Source organism: Symphalangus syndactylus, chromosome 2 (genome assembly GCF_028878055.3).
Source record: "Symphalangus syndactylus isolate Jambi chromosome 2, NHGRI_mSymSyn1-v2.1_pri, whole genome shotgun sequence".
Taxonomy (NCBI): domain Eukaryota; kingdom Metazoa; phylum Chordata; class Mammalia; order Primates; family Hylobatidae; genus Symphalangus; species Symphalangus syndactylus.
In genome coordinates, this window is record NC_072424.2 from 85,435,829 (window position 1) to 85,451,224 (window position 15,396).

Genomic DNA, 15,396 nt, shown 5'->3' on the forward strand with positions numbered 1-15,396 from the left:
ATCCCACTGAGACTTGGCAGTGTCTTGTGCCTAGACTAGAGCTAACACAGAGAACTAAAATATAAAATGACACATCCCACAGACATATCTAATAGGTAGGTAAAATGTTTGAAAATATATCCTTGTATAGCAGTTGACACTCTTGAGGGGGAAATGCAAGACAGGAATTTTAGGAAAATAAAAGGAAGCATCAAAAGAATAATTTGGGGATATTTAGTACAAAATATGGAGCAGACATTTAAAAAATACATTAATTAGCAGAGAAGCAAGATATGGGATAATTTATCTTGATATCTACTAAAAATATTATTCTCTTCAAAACAGAGCAGTTAATAATTCCCCTCATGCCTTGTGGAGAGTTCTGAGAAGGTGGAAGAGCAGTGAAGGGAATCCTACTTTGACCATCATCTGATTAATCTAGGGTAGGGCTACTTGCAATGTGGCTGGAGTAGGGAAGTGGCACTATCTTGGAATACGTGATAGCAGAGGGGGAAAATGCTGGATATGATCAGCCACATTCCCTGGAGTTTAGAAAAGCAGATTTTTTTGAAGTGCCAAGGAAAGGTGGATTTGGTCCTACAATTAGAGGCTCAGTGCAGTTTGGGGAGTTATTTGGGGCTTTGTGTAAAGTTCTGAAAATGAAATTAGATCAGGAAGGCTAGGCTGCAAAAGGAGCTGAACCCTTGGGGGAATGCCCAAGTTAATTAAGGAGCTAGTAACGCTATGTTCATAGAAGGAAAAAGAAGTAGAAGTGGATAGATCAGTATTTAGAGCAAGTCGTGTAATATTTAACAAAAGAGGATGAGAAGGCAGGGGTGGGCAAATTTTATTTGGTTTCCATTGTCTCCGTAAAGGGAATGTTCTCTACACTGCAAAGAGTAGGGAATACCATAAAAAAGGGTACCAATCCCAAGTCAGGGGGAGACAGAGAGATAGGCAGAGAACACCTGCTATGCTAAGCAAATTAGATCTTCCAGCTTACAAAAGGAAATTGGTAGATGATTTCATATCTACTTTTGGTTGATCTTTGCTCTGTAAAAAATACAGAAACGGACAAATGTTGACCAAATTTTTAAAATTGGGAAAGGGTTTCTGATTTCTGAAACTGTAGACAAGTAGTTTGATGGCTTACCCTCAGAAGACCTTGAATATATTATTAAAGAAATAGTTGATGAGCCCTTAGAAGAAAAAGGTTTCGGTTGACCAGAAACTCAGAGTGAAGTAGGCAGCATAGTAGAGTGAAAAGAGGATGTGTTCGAAGTTCTGGATCTGAATCCTGGCTTCACTATTTATAGGCTGAGAGGGTTTAGGGAAACCACATCAACTCTTTGAATCTTTGTTTTCTCATTTTTAAGTAAAATGGGAAAAATAGCTCCTTTACAAGTTCGTTGCCAGAATTAAGAGAGAGAAGTGAAAGGCTCAAGCTTGGAATATAGCAAATAGTCAATAAATGTTTGTTTTTAAAAAGCAAAGACCTTGGGTAAGCATATGCACAGAGTAAAGAATAAAAAAAAAATATATAAAAAGCAAAGGCCTAACAGTGGGACATGACTGCTGAAAAGCACATGCATTCTTGGGTGGCATTAGCAGAGGTATAGTGTTTTACATGAGGGAGGGAGAATTCCACTGGACTCTCTGCTAGTCAGGCTACTGCATTCCATTCTGGGCTCCACCCTTTAAGAGGGGCATTAACAAGGTGAAGTATATTCCTGGGTCAGTGGCAGCTGATCTCACTATCATGTCCCTAGGAGGACAGACAGCATAGAAGGGCCCTGGGAATTTGTGCCCTGGGAACTGGGTGCCAGAAGTGGGGATGTTTAAAAATAACAATCTGGAGCAAATATGATGACTCTTTTTAATTTTTTCAAAGACTGAGATTTGGAAGAGGAGTTGATCTGTGCTGGGAGACCCTGGCAAACAGTAGGTAGAAGTGACAGGGAAGTGGAGTGGTTAAACTTTCTAATAATCAATGCTGCTTGACAACAAAATAGACTGCCTCAATTATATTGCATAGAGACCGCAGTTATATTACAACCCTCTTTAGCAAGCCACCAGGAAAATTGGTGCAAAGGAGAAAGATCGCTGTGGTATGAATCACTCTTTTGGCTGTGTAGATGGGTATGAATGTTTGTCTCTGTCACAGGAAGTATGGATGTCACCTGGAAGAGGACCTATGTGTAGAAGGAAACCCAAGCTTGCTGTGGGAGATAGGTTGGGTTTGACCTGTGAAGTTCCTTAGAGTTCTAAATGTCAGTGATTCTGGAATTTTAAAACAGAAAGTTATTATCAAATACTAGTCACCTATCTTAATCCTGTAATCTGTAGGAAAGTGCAAAAAACCCTTGAGATAGTGGAGCAGTATGAGTTTTGAAGCCAGACAGATTTAACTTAGAATCTGGATCTGCCATCTATTATCTGCATGGGTAATCTTGAGCAAGTTATTTAACCTATCTAACCCCCAGTTATCTATATGATAAGGTATTTGTGGAGATTCAATGAGGAAATTCATGTAGCATGCTCAGCATGGGTACTAGAGCTTAAATAATGCTACCTATTGTTACTAGTGTATAATTTATTAGTATTACATCAAATTGGGGCTTGCAGTAGTCACAATAATAAAAGCCATGACTTTCATTAGAGTGTCCTGGAGATATTTGAGGACTGGGCAGAGGTGGACACCAGGGGCTGAGTTGGGCAACCTAGAGTGCCCGCGGGTAGGTTCAGGCTATGGCCCAGGGTGCAGAAAATTTGCAAGAGACTGTCAGAAGAGAACTGAATGAAGCAATGCGAGTAAAGCCCATAGCCAGGTGCCTGGCAGAGCCCAAGCAATCAGTATGTAGTTGGTGAGTGGATGAGATGTCACTAGGAGCAGCTGCAGGCTTTTGAAAAGCAGCCAGAGAGTGGGCTAAGGTAGTGGACACAATGAGGGATTATCAGAGGTGCCATTAGTTCTGCTCAGCAGTGCCCTTGACCTGGGCCACCTGCACACAACGTAAGCTTGGCCCTGTGATGTTTCAGGGGTACCACCCATCACCAGGGTGAGATACAACCCAGGGAGTGAGGAGGCTGGAAGGCAGATTCAAAGTCCCTGGGTGGGGGTCAGAGGGACTGCTTCAGATACCACTGATAATCACAGCAATCCTTCCAAAAAGTCCTCTTACTGATGTCTGATAAGTTGTGTTGTGGAACTAAAACCACGTATTTTAGAATATGATTTTTGCCATTTTCTAAAAAAAGTTTGCATGACGGAAGAAATGAGGTGTGTGACCACAGACAGAAGCTGGGCAACTAGCACACTTCACTTTTTAACACATTAGTTTGATGGGTTTCCCTTATATACGAGTACAACCCAAAGTCCTTCCCTGCAACTTTTCTTAAACTCTTACAGTCACAAATAATGAAACTTCAAATATTCATTAGAAAACAGGAAGAAAAACAATAAATGACACAAAAAGCCAAATATATACTTGAAAAACAAAAAGTTACAGTAAGTAAGGTAAATACACATCTGAAAAAAGATTCAGATAATACATTTTAAAAAAAGAGGAGTCACAGTATTGGGTTAGAAGAACAAAGGGAAATTTGACATTGAGACAGTAGATATTAAGGATTTTTTTTTGCTAAAAGCTGTTAGTTGCATTTTAACCTTTAGAACAAATCTGTTGATAGAGGAGAGTGTGTGCTAATTTTTCCACTGATAGCTAATAGACAGATTTTGAACTCCGCAAGGGCAGGTGTACTAAGTCTCTCCTGCCCTGTTCCACAGCCCATTGCCTTCTGGAGCACAGCACAGCATTTATTTCTGAATGAATAAAAGTGTTAAAAATAGAAGATCGGTTTTCTCTTAAGCTTCAGTTTGAAGCAGAGATGCTTGAATGAAAACAAAACAAAAACTTGTGCCTCCAGTTTCCTGGGGCAGATTCTACCTCATATGAGGGCAGGAGCTGCATTTTACTCATGTGCCAGGTTCCTAACACAGTACCTCACCCATGATGGGCCCTGAATAAATGTTCACTTTTGAATGAGTAAACTGGATTATGTGATGGCAAATTTTTCAGGGCAGAGAGTAGTTATGATACCTGGAGCTGATAAAATGGGCATGGGACGGCCTGACAATGGGAGATGGGCTAGGACTTTGCTCCCTTCTTAGGAGGCACATTTTCCATGTCTGTAGTCCCCTCCCAGTTTCTTTTCTTTCTCACATGTTTCCCGGGCAGGGTCGTCACTGTGGTGATCTCCTTTTACAGCTGAGCACTGAGGCTCACAGGGATTAAATGCCTGGCTCCACCAGGAGCTGGAGGTTGGAGGAGAGGACGAGATGATCACTGAGGTTCCTTTCAGGGCTTAATTTCACTGCTTTGAGATTTCTTAGGTGATTTCTATGCCCTCTCAGGACCAAATAACTGGAAAACAAAGAGGCAGGCATTTGGTACCAGGCAGACCAGGTTTTTTGATGTACAATTGAATTTTTTAGTTTCCATCTGGATGACTTGTATTGTGAAGGTGTAAGTTGCATTCATCCACCTTAAATGAAGCAGAGAGTTTTGTCATGGTATATTAATACTCTTAAGCAACCTAAAACGTCAGCCCAAAGAGAAAAGTCATCTTCTGAATCATGTGTTTGGCTGTCAGGGTGGGCCTGCAGTCTCTGAATACAGGCCAGGATTCCATTTCTTGCATTGGCTGTAGAATCAGAGACTTGGGTCCATCATAAGCCATTTGTTAAAGCTCATCGAGATCCTGAAAACCAAGCCCATCTCTGCTCTGCCTTACAGAGCTCATGGCACACGAGAAAGAGAAGGAAGGATCTGCTGCTGTGACCTGGGCCAAGATTTCTAGAACCCAGCTTAAAATTTGTAAGATAAGTAGAACTTGAGTCATGGTATAAAGTTCCTACAGGGCAGTTTTCTAATGAGATTTTTTCACTTCTAACAAAGATATTCTTTAGCTTCTCCTTGAGCTCCAAATCTTATTTAAGAGAGAGAAAGAGCTAGAGCAAGCTAGAGAATGAGAATGAATAAAATACAAAGCAAAACAGACAAACAAAAAAATAAGCCCAAATAGAAAGAACTATGTAGCAAACACCAGCATGTTGGAATCTAAACCTGCAGAAAGTTTCTTGTTTTGAAAATGAACTTCTTCGTGCATTTGTTTTTATTGTATAAGAGCCCTTGCTGTTTCTACTTTAAATTCCTCTCTCAATTCCATATGGCTTTGCATGTCTATGACTAGGTCATCTTTTTCCTTCCTTCACTCAAATCCAGCTCTGCAAGAAAAACTTGGAATGGTGAGCTTAGTGTTGGTGTGCCCTTCCCCACTTTGTGGGGGCTCTTCCCTCAAGTGAACATTCTGCCATGGCAGGGTGGGGTCATCCAGTCTTAAAAGGCACCTGATACTGTGGCTTCTGGCCTTTCCTTTGGAAGATAGTTCTGCCATGTAATGAGTCAAGCAGATCGTCCATCAGCTCTGTTTTTTAATAAAATATGCATAGCACAGTTTATGGCTTCCACTATTCAAACAGCAGTTGAGCCGAAGAGGAATGATTCATTTTAATGGTTCTAACGCTCATTTCCAAGCAGCCATGTCGCTTTATCAAGCTTTTGCCTGAATTAGAAAATGACTGGCCTTGGAAAAATAAGAGGACTCAGCAGGAGTTGAATAGAGGCTTTTCAGGATGGTGGGCAGCTGGGATGCACATAGAATTGTGGGCTGGTTCCTTGTCCCTGCAGACAGCTCCTCTGTTAGCCCTGGGGACAGAGCCTCCTAGGGAGCAAGGTAAGGGCTGGTATCTGTGAGGTGTAGCATGAGTTTGCCCAGAGAGAAACGTGCCCTGTTTTATCTCAAAGACACACAGGCTCATAGGAAAGCAGTGGATGAAAATCTCCCTTTCCCTCATCATGCAGCCATAGAAGCATCCTCCCCATAAAACACATGTAAAACATGTGGGACAGGCTGGAGATTGAACATACATACTCTGTAAGAAGCTTAGTGATATGCCTAGCACACAATCATTAGACTGTTAGCTCCATTTTACAGATAAAGAAACTGAGGCTGAGATTTTCATAATGTTGCACTGCTAATAAGGAATAAAGCCCAGATTCATGCCAACATCTTTTGGTTCTAAATCCCATGTGATTTCCATAGTCTTTTTTGCCACTCAGGGACACTGAACTAGGGCCCTGCTGGTGGCAGTGTCTAGACCCAAAGGAACAGTTGATACTGGGACCACGGCATTCCAGGGTAGGGCTGGGAGCAAGTACTCAGGTGGGTCAGTCTGAGGCCCTCAGTCATGCTGTGAGGTGACTGTCTACAGGCAGAGCAGACCCCAAAGCCTTCAAAACACTGAGCACCCCTGCCCATGTCCCTCCATCCTCCTTTGCTTCACTTGAATGAGTTCATGATTTTTGAGCTGGCCTAGACTACGAGATCAGAGCCACAGTCAACATGCTAAGGCCCAGAGAACCTCCCTCTTATGATAAGCTACAGTTTTGCTTAAGGAGCTACAACTTCTGAGCTGTTACCTAGGAGATATATTAGTAGACAGTCAGATGAAGTGGAAAGCATGTGCAGATTTTTTTGTTTTATTTTTCAAATTGTTGATGGCATGATGGCATTCACGGAGGTGCTAATATCTTTTTTTCTTTTTTTTTTTTTTTTTTTTTTTTTACTGTTCCATTGCTACAAACATCTTTGCCCAGTTAAAGACTTCAGCAAAAGGGTTTCTTAATTAAATATTGCCTGATGCCAGATTACCACTCAGAAGGCAGTGGTGGATTCCATTAAAGGCTTAACTTTACTCCCACAGCTAACAACTGATTAATGTGTTAATTAGGAATCCTGTCCCCCTCCGCCAGTTGCCTGAGTTTTCTCTTAAACCCAGAAGAACCTGTATATTATGCCCATGTGGGTAACCTCATGGCATACTTTGGCCTTGACTTTGACGTTTATATAAAAATAAAGGCTCAGTTGCCAACATGAATAGCTTTCTCTCTTTCCAGGGAAATACAAGATGGAAAGAGTTATAAGAACCACAAGTCGTGCCTTTCGGCTTTCTTATATCAGGAGCAAGTGATATATCTGCTGAGGCAGTGTCTTTGGAGCAGTTGAGCGGTGTAGGTTGCCACACATTTATTTCACAGGAAAGGAGTGAATCCATCAGGCCACTGAGCTTATAAGTATTACCCTGGCAGTCAGCCACCCAAATATAAATACTCTAAATGGACTAAAGGAAATGTTCATTCTGTTGTTTAGAGTTGGACCCATCCCAGGAAGGTAGATTTAATCTTTTGAGGACTGCTGTTGTAGGGTTGAATGGAATACGCATTTGTTTATCTCCTTTGTGATCTTTTTGTCTTCCTGGTGATACATTATGTATTTGTGATACGAAGCATTTCAGCTGTCTTGCTCAATGGCATTGCATTTGCTGGTTATTGGGTCCCCAGATTGGCATCATTAAACAGCTTCAGCCTCTGTCCAATCTGGGACCTGTTAGTGAGAGAAGTGGAACCAAAGAGGCCAGATTCCAACAGAAACAAAGCTGGGGTGAAATTAGGGGGAAATCATTCCAGAGCTCAGTGCGTAAATCCCTGCACTTCTTAATCTTTATCTTTTAAAATATCTGAAGGAATTTTGGTACTTCTTGGCATAATGAGGAAAAAATAATTCCTCAAAAAGTTAAAAAGTGAAATAAAATGTAAAGCTGTCAGTGAAAGAAGGAAAGAATAACCCACCACACCACAATTCAGAAAACCAGAGTTTATGAGACACGTGTTGTGTTTTCCTGGATATGCAAATGTTGTTTTATTAAAGAGAGAGGGATATGGTATATATTTTCATCTAACTACCACATCTTAAGTAATCAGTTCAGGCTCTTATGATGAAATCTTTAATTACTAGAAGTGTGTCATTAGTTAGATGTAGAATGAATGATAGTACCGTGTTTTATTGCCTCACATGATATAGCCATTTGTGCCATAAATTCATTGACCTCATCTTAAATGATGAGTCCTGGAAGACAGACTTGATTCATTATTTCTTAAGTGACAGTTTTTCCTCTAATAATTTTTTGCTTCATCAGAAAGATTGCTTTTCTGTATTTTTAGATCAGTATTCTGAATTGAAATTTAATAAGGCAAGGACACGCTCTCTCTCTCTCTCTCTCTGTCTCTCTCTCTCTCACGTTACCCAAAACAAGATAGTCATGAACTGTCACACTACTACTTGAACAATTTGGGATGCTGCTGAAAATCAAGCAGCTAACCATAGGCCTTTGCTTTAATGGGAAAGTTTGATGAGATAGGATTTTGCTTCTAACTTTGATGTCTGTAATTCTTTTTATGTCAAAATAGATGAGATATGGTGGAGAATTCTCATTTGACAATTGGGATAGATCTATGAGCATTCCTTATTCATCATTGGATTACTGAAAATGAAGGAAGGGAAGGGAGAACATATAAATTATATTTAGATTATTATTATTTTTTACTCCGTTTGAAAATATTTATTTGGCTTGAGGAAACAGGAATCCTTTGGAGGCAAATAATTCAATCTGGCAATTTAAAAACCAATTAAGGATTTCAGAAAACTCTTCTCCCTTATGGCTAAAAAATAAGATCCAAAAAAATATGCCAGAAAATGGGTATATTATTTTAATTGGTTTAATTCATTGATAATTTTTTTAAGTCAATGATTAAAGAAGCTATTTTTGATCCTTCACTTCAAGCTTGTAAATTTGCACTTCAGGCTTTCTGTGGATGCCTAATATTGAAACAGAAACAGGTGGTTTTATTTCATAGTGGAATTTAAGTGCCATATCATTATACATTAATTTTATTTAAATGATCAGGTTTATAAAACAATAACTTACATGCATCATGTTTCTAATACTTGTTTACTTAACCTTTATCTAAATGAAAAATTTGAGGGTCTGATGGATTCTGTGGGTCTCTTCTCATCAGAGGCAGTTCTGCACTTTTTTGTAAACTGGGCATCTCAATTATGATAAAAACTTCCCTTAATTCAAGAGGAACATGAAACACTATAGTAAAACACAGGAGTATATTAGCATTGAAATTTTTTTTTACCACTTTAATAACAGCAACAGTTTTGATAGCTAAATGGAAAGAATGCCTTTCTAATCATCAAAGGTAACTCAGCAGTTTTCTCACTCTCCAAAATTTTTTGCAAGAAATAGTTTGAAAGGGCAGTTTGATGAGACTAAACAAAACACGAATGTGTGCCAACATGTTGTTCAATCTCACACCATCAAGTTTATTATCTGCAAATATCAGTGGAAAAAAAGCGAGAAGGAAAAGAGTGGATTTACACATACAGACCCACATCTGCCACGTGTGTGTTCGCCCATGATCACATACCAGCATGCCACCACTGTTTACAATCAAGGAGAGCTGAGAGTTAAATGAGATGAGTAATCAAATGCCCAGCATATGTTGTTTTTGCATTGTTTATGTGACCAATCATTATTAAAATTTATCATCTTTTAATTATATCAGTTTATGATAGTTTTTAAAAAAAACCAACACGCACCAACAACAGAACAACAGACAGCCTCTTCAACAAAAACAGGGTCTCATTTAGAACAATATTGAAACCAGTGCTTTATTGGAGGAGAGACTCAAATTCAATAGACTCCCCATTGCACTGTTTCACAATTCTTTCTTTGCTGCTATATATGGCTTGAGTGCTGAGAAAATGCCCCCCCCCCAAAAAAAAAAAAGGAAAAAAAGAAAAAAGATTGTGTGTGTAAAACTCTGTCAAAAAAAAGTAAGGCACTGAAAGAACTATTGAAAATTTTGACATCTGTTTATCTGTTTATAGCTATGGCAAGATTACTCATATTAATTCTTGTTTAAAATGCCATATGAAGGAAAGACATTTGTGCAAACAAGAGTCATATTTGAATTGTAGATCATGTCTTCACCATCTGTGAGAGCTGATGGTGTTGCAAAATTAATGTGTTAATGAAATCACAATAATTTCTCCAAAGTAATGGGTTCTGAAGCTGAGAATGAGTATTTTTTGAACTTTGATGTCTAGTGATTTCCAATTGGGAAAAGCTCTCAGCCTTTAATTAGTTCTGCAGCCCAACTTTAAAATAAATTTGGTGATGTCTTTCTTTTGCCAGGAGTAGATTTGAAGGGGGGAAAAAGCCATAACAACTTTTGGAAAATGTTCTCTGGTTTTTGAAAAGTTGTTAAATAAGACTGCCTGCCAAGAAATGTCACCAAAAATTCTGACTACTGAGAGAGAGTGGGCAAACAGCTCAAAAAATAATTCTAGCTTGCTGCAACATCACAGGTTGGGAATAGCTAAACCTCACACAGACTTCATGATTAATTCCAAGTTTCTCCTTGGAAGCCAGACATAATGATGTTCAGCGCTTTGTGTTATTGGTTAACACAGTACACTCTTTCCAACTGCATTATCAAACATAGTCAACAGTGTAAAGTGACTTCGCATGAGGAGAATTGTAAGGGGTAATATTTCAAGCCCATTGAACTTTCTGGAGAACCTTTCCCTCCAAAATTCTTTAGGTTTGCATTTACAATGAGCCTCTCTGACAAGTGAAAATGTGTGGGCAGGTACATTGGACAGGTATATATATTCCCTTTTCTCAGAACCATCTTTAAGTCATGCTTAAAGGGGACAACACAATTTCTTTAAGAAGAAAGAATAGGAGGTTTTGATAATTGGTATTCTGAAGGGCTCATATTTATAAAGCCAACCCATCATTTTACAAACATTTCAGAATTTTACCCTTTTAGAAGGAAACAGTTCTACCTGTTTGAGAAGTGCTGGTAAAGTTTAAAAGAACCTTTATGTGAAACACGAAACGTCATCTACCCAGGTAAATTGCTTGTCTTACCTGTTGTGGTTTTTTATTACTGTGTTGTAGGTATGTGACTGGTGTAAGCACATAAGACACACAAAAGAATACCTGGATTTTGGGGACGGGGAAAGAAGGCTTCAGTTCTGCAGTGCAAAATGTCTCAATCAATACAAAATGGACATTTTCTACAAAGAGACCCAGGCCAATCTTCCAGCTGGGCTGTGCAGCACATTACACCCTCCCATGGAAAATAAAGCAGAAGGCACCGGGGTGCAGCTGCTCACTCCAGACTCTTGGAATATCCCGCTAACAGATGCTCGGAGGAAGGCCCCCTCCCCTGTGGCTACAGCTGGCCAAAGCCAGGGCCCTGGCCCGTCGGCGTCCACCACCGTCTCTCCATCTGACACTGCCAACTGCTCTGTCACTAAAATCCCCACGCCAGTGCCCAAGTCCATCCCCATCAGCGAGACTCCAAATATCCCTCCTGTCTCCGTCCAGCCACCTGCTAGCATCGGGCCTCCCCTTGGCGTCCCACCTCGCAGCCCTCCCATGGTGATGACCAACCGCGGCCCGGTGCCGCTGCCCATCTTCATGGAGCAGCAGATCATGCAGCAGATCCGCCCGCCCTTCATCCGCGGGCCTCCGCACCATGCCTCCAACCCCAACAGCCCCCTGTCCAACCCCATGCTTCCCGGCATCGGGCCCCCGCCCGGTGGCCCTAGAAACCTGGGCCCCACTTCCAGCCCCATGCACCGGCCCATGCTATCGCCCCACATCCACCCCCCGAGCACCCCCACCATGCCCGGGAACCCCCCAGGCCTGCTGCCCCCGCCGCCCCCGGGCGCTCCGCTGCCGAGTCTTCCCTTCCCGCCAGTGAGCATGATGCCAAATGGCCCGATGCCGGTACCCCAGATGATGAATTTCGGGCTGCCGTCGCTTGCCCCGCTGGTGCCGCCCCCGACCCTGCTTGTGCCGTACCCTGTGATCGTGCCCCTACCGGTGCCCATCCCCATCCCCATCCCTATCCCTCACGTCAACGACTCCAAGCCCCCCAACGGGTTCTCCAGCAACGGGGAGAACTTCATTCCGAGCGCCCCTGGCGACTCCGCGGCGGCGGGCGGCAAGCCAAGCGGACACTCCCTGTCCCCCCGGGACTCCAAGCAGGGCTCGTCCAAGTCCGCGGACTCGCCCCCCGGCTGCTCGGGCCAGGCCCTGAGCCTGGCGCCCACGCCCGCCGAGCACGGCCGGAGCGAGGTGGTGGACCTGACGCGGCGCGCCGGCAGTCCCCTGGGCCCCCCGGGCGCGGGCGGCCAGCTCGGCTTCCCAGGCGTGCTGCAGGGCCCGCAGGACGGCGTCATCGACCTGACCGTGGGCCACCGGGCCCGGCTGCACAACGTGATCCACCGCGCGCTGCACGCGCACGTCAAGGCGGAGCGCGAGCCGGGCGCCGCGGAACGCAGGACCTGCGGCGGCTGCAGGGACGGCCACTGCAGCCCGCCCGCCGCCGGCGACCCAGGCCCGGGCGCCCCGGCGGGCCCCGAGGCGGCCGCGGCCTGCAACGTCATCGTGAACGGCACGCGCGGCGCCGCCGCCGAGGGCGCTAAGAGCGCGGAGCCGCCTCCCGAGCAGCCGCCGCCGCCACCGCCGCCCGCGCCCCCCAAGAAGCTGCTGTCGCCTGAGGAACCGGCGGTGAGCGAGCTAGAATCGGTCAAGGAGAACAACTGTGCTTCCAACTGCCACCTGGACGGGGAGGCGGCCAAAAAGCTGATGGGCGAGGAGGCCCTGGCGGGGGGCGACAAGTCAGACCCGAACCTTAATAACCCCGCGGACGAGGACCATGCCTATGCTCTGCGGATGCTGCCCAAGACCGGCTGCGTGATCCAGCCTGTGCCAAAACCCGCGGAGAAGGCTGCCATGGCGCCGTGCATCATCTCCTCGCCCATGCTCAGCGCCGGGCCCGAGGACCTGGAGCCGCCGCTCAAAAGGAGGTGCCTCCGAATTAGAAATCAGAATAAGTAAAAGGTTTGTATGTCCGCCGGGCACTCCTCCGCACCAGCCAGTGCACCTCTCCTTACTTCTGACAAGGCAGAAGCGAGAGTTGTAATTATAGTCATGATTTTACCGTGTGTGTGTTATATTGCACCCGGTGTGGTCACGCTATCAACATTCTGAGCCAGCAGCTCTGATGCTGAGTTGTTCAGTAGCATCATTCCCATTTTACAGCCGAGGAAACTGAGCCACAGCGTGTGAGTGCCAAGCCCCAGGTCACTTACTTGAGGGGAGAGCTCAGTCTCCAACCTGTCATGAAATACTGTCTCTCCAATTACACTTTTATTATCATGCTCATCTCCGTAAATCACCCTATTGGAGAAGAGGAGGATGGGGGGAGGGAGAAGAGATTAACTTGGGACACCTAAATGTGCGATCATGACGTTGCAGGGCAGTAGTGAAATGTCCAGTGAACCCATGAGCTGGGCCACCTACTAAATAGAGCTGGTTGCCTCATTGGCAGAATGTCACCAAATTTTTTTGATAAGGACAGGATTCCATTTGTAAAGTGAGAGTGAAACCTAACTCTTACATGCATATGTCAACTGAACCCAGGCCACTGAGTCCTATTTGCCTGGCAGGGTGTCTTTCCTGTTCGTGGGGTCTCCTTCCTGCAGTTTGGCACCAAGCAGCGTCCCCCAGGGTAGGCCTCAAGCGTCACTGACCAGTTTTGCTCTCTCCCCCTTTTGGGGCCCGGCGGCTCAGCTGATGAGTTGCTCACCTTTGCAGGTAATGGGAGGCTTCGATAGGGAAGAGGGTGGCATTGCTAAGTGAGTGACACTGCACATCTCTGACCTCATAGACTCCTGCCTAATGCCAAGTGAGCCGCTGAGAGTTAGTTAAATTTTTCAGTATTGGGAAGGGGGAACTAACATGTGTGCCTGTCATAGGCAGAGGTAGCCTCATTTGCTCCTCCTGCCAATCTTGGTGGAATAGGCATCATCTGTATCTCACCAAGGAGACAGTTGAAGCTTAGATACTGTGCCTTAAGCAGAGCCCGTACATGGGGAAGCAGTATTCAACTCAGGCCTGTCAGACACAGCCCAAGCTCTCCGCTCTATCCAAGTGGGCATCAAACAGGCCCAAATTCAGTTGAGTTTATCAACTTCTTATGGAGAGGAAGAAGAGAGATGAGCATTTATTATTATAGGTACAAGTGTACCTGACTTGTAGACTGCTCCTTCCAGAGACTAGGGAGATACAAAGGCAAATATGATGGCGTGCCCCCATCTGGTGGGAGTGCAAACTCCAGGAGGAAAGAAGCGGGGGCCAGGAGAGTGGATCTCATAAGATGAGTAATTGCTCACATTTGTATGCAGGCTGTCTTCTAAGTGTTTTTCAGTAGTATTTGGATCTGGATCCATAGGACAATTATCATCTTCATTTTATTGATGAGGAAAACAAGACAGAAACATTAAAGTAACTTGCCCAAGATTTTACCAAATTAGCAGAGTTGAGATTGCAAATCCAGGCTGTCTGACTCCAGAGCTGCATTTTTTTAAAAACCACTATAGGAGAATAGGCTAATTAGTTTCTTTATTACCCTACATACTAAAATTGTTTTACCCACCTCAGTGGGTAAAACAACCCTCAGTTGTCGTAAGAGAAAGTTTCTTAAAAAACAAACAAACAAAAACTGAGTCTACCTCCTAACTTCTCTAAGTGTTCAGACAGTTGAATTCTTGTTTCTGCAGCACCAACAAGCCTACATTACCAACCCGTTACTCTACAGTGGGAAATACAAACGTGGAGCACAGCACTTGCTGTGGTGTGTCCAGTCCCTGGTCTCTAAGTTGGGCCCCTAGCATAGCCAGGAGATTGCTTGGGAAGCACAGACCAGAGCAAGGAGACTTGTCGGTTGTGGAAGAAAGGTTTCTCAGCCACCATCGTTCGAGGTTTCCTTTTCCTCTGATGGTTTTGCCAGTAGAGGAAGAATACTAAAAATGAGTTCACCATTCCTTCTTGATTTTACATCTACAAGTTCTGCTGCCTGAAGACAGATGGCCTCAGCCTTCTCACAGTCACCTCAATTGAAAATGCCCCTGATTTCTTCACGAGAGTAATTTAATCTGGTTGACAAAGCTGTGAGTAATGGGAAGGTGTGTGACAAAAAAGGTGACGGCCTTCAGAAAGTCAGAAAGCATTGGAAATTGTCACTTTAAACACATTCTAATATCACTCATTCAGGCGAGGCTGAAACAAGAATGGGAGAGGGTGAGAGATTTTACTATGATACCATCACTGGAGTGAGAAGTGACCAGGTCAAGAACAGTGACACTAACGTATGAGTAGCATGGGACCAAAATAACATAAAAACATAAAATATATGTTGGCTATTTGGATGATATAAGTTTCTGAATAAAGAATCAGTCTTGTAGGTGGACCAGAATCATTAAAGATATTAACCTGGCTCCAGACAATTTCAGAAGATGTGGTGATCAAATTGCCCACTACCTCTTGAGAGTGAAGAGTTCTTTCAATGATGGGTCCCCCAAGAA

General features: G+C 43.8%; 1 protein-coding gene across 2 annotated transcripts in view; it reads left to right on the top strand.

Annotated features, from left to right (window-relative positions):
* SOBP (sine oculis binding protein homolog) overlaps positions 1-15,396 on the top strand; it is a 170,996-nt gene that overhangs the window by 133,319 nt on the left and 22,281 nt on the right. For both annotated transcript variants that reach the window (XM_055260445.2, XM_055260437.2), the window contains one exon: positions 10,916-12,871. In XM_055260445.2, coding sequence (XP_055116420.2) covers positions 10,916-12,868 — 1,953 coding nt within the window. In that variant the 3' untranslated portion in view covers positions 12,869-12,871. The remainder of the gene's footprint in view (positions 1-10,915; positions 12,872-15,396) is intronic.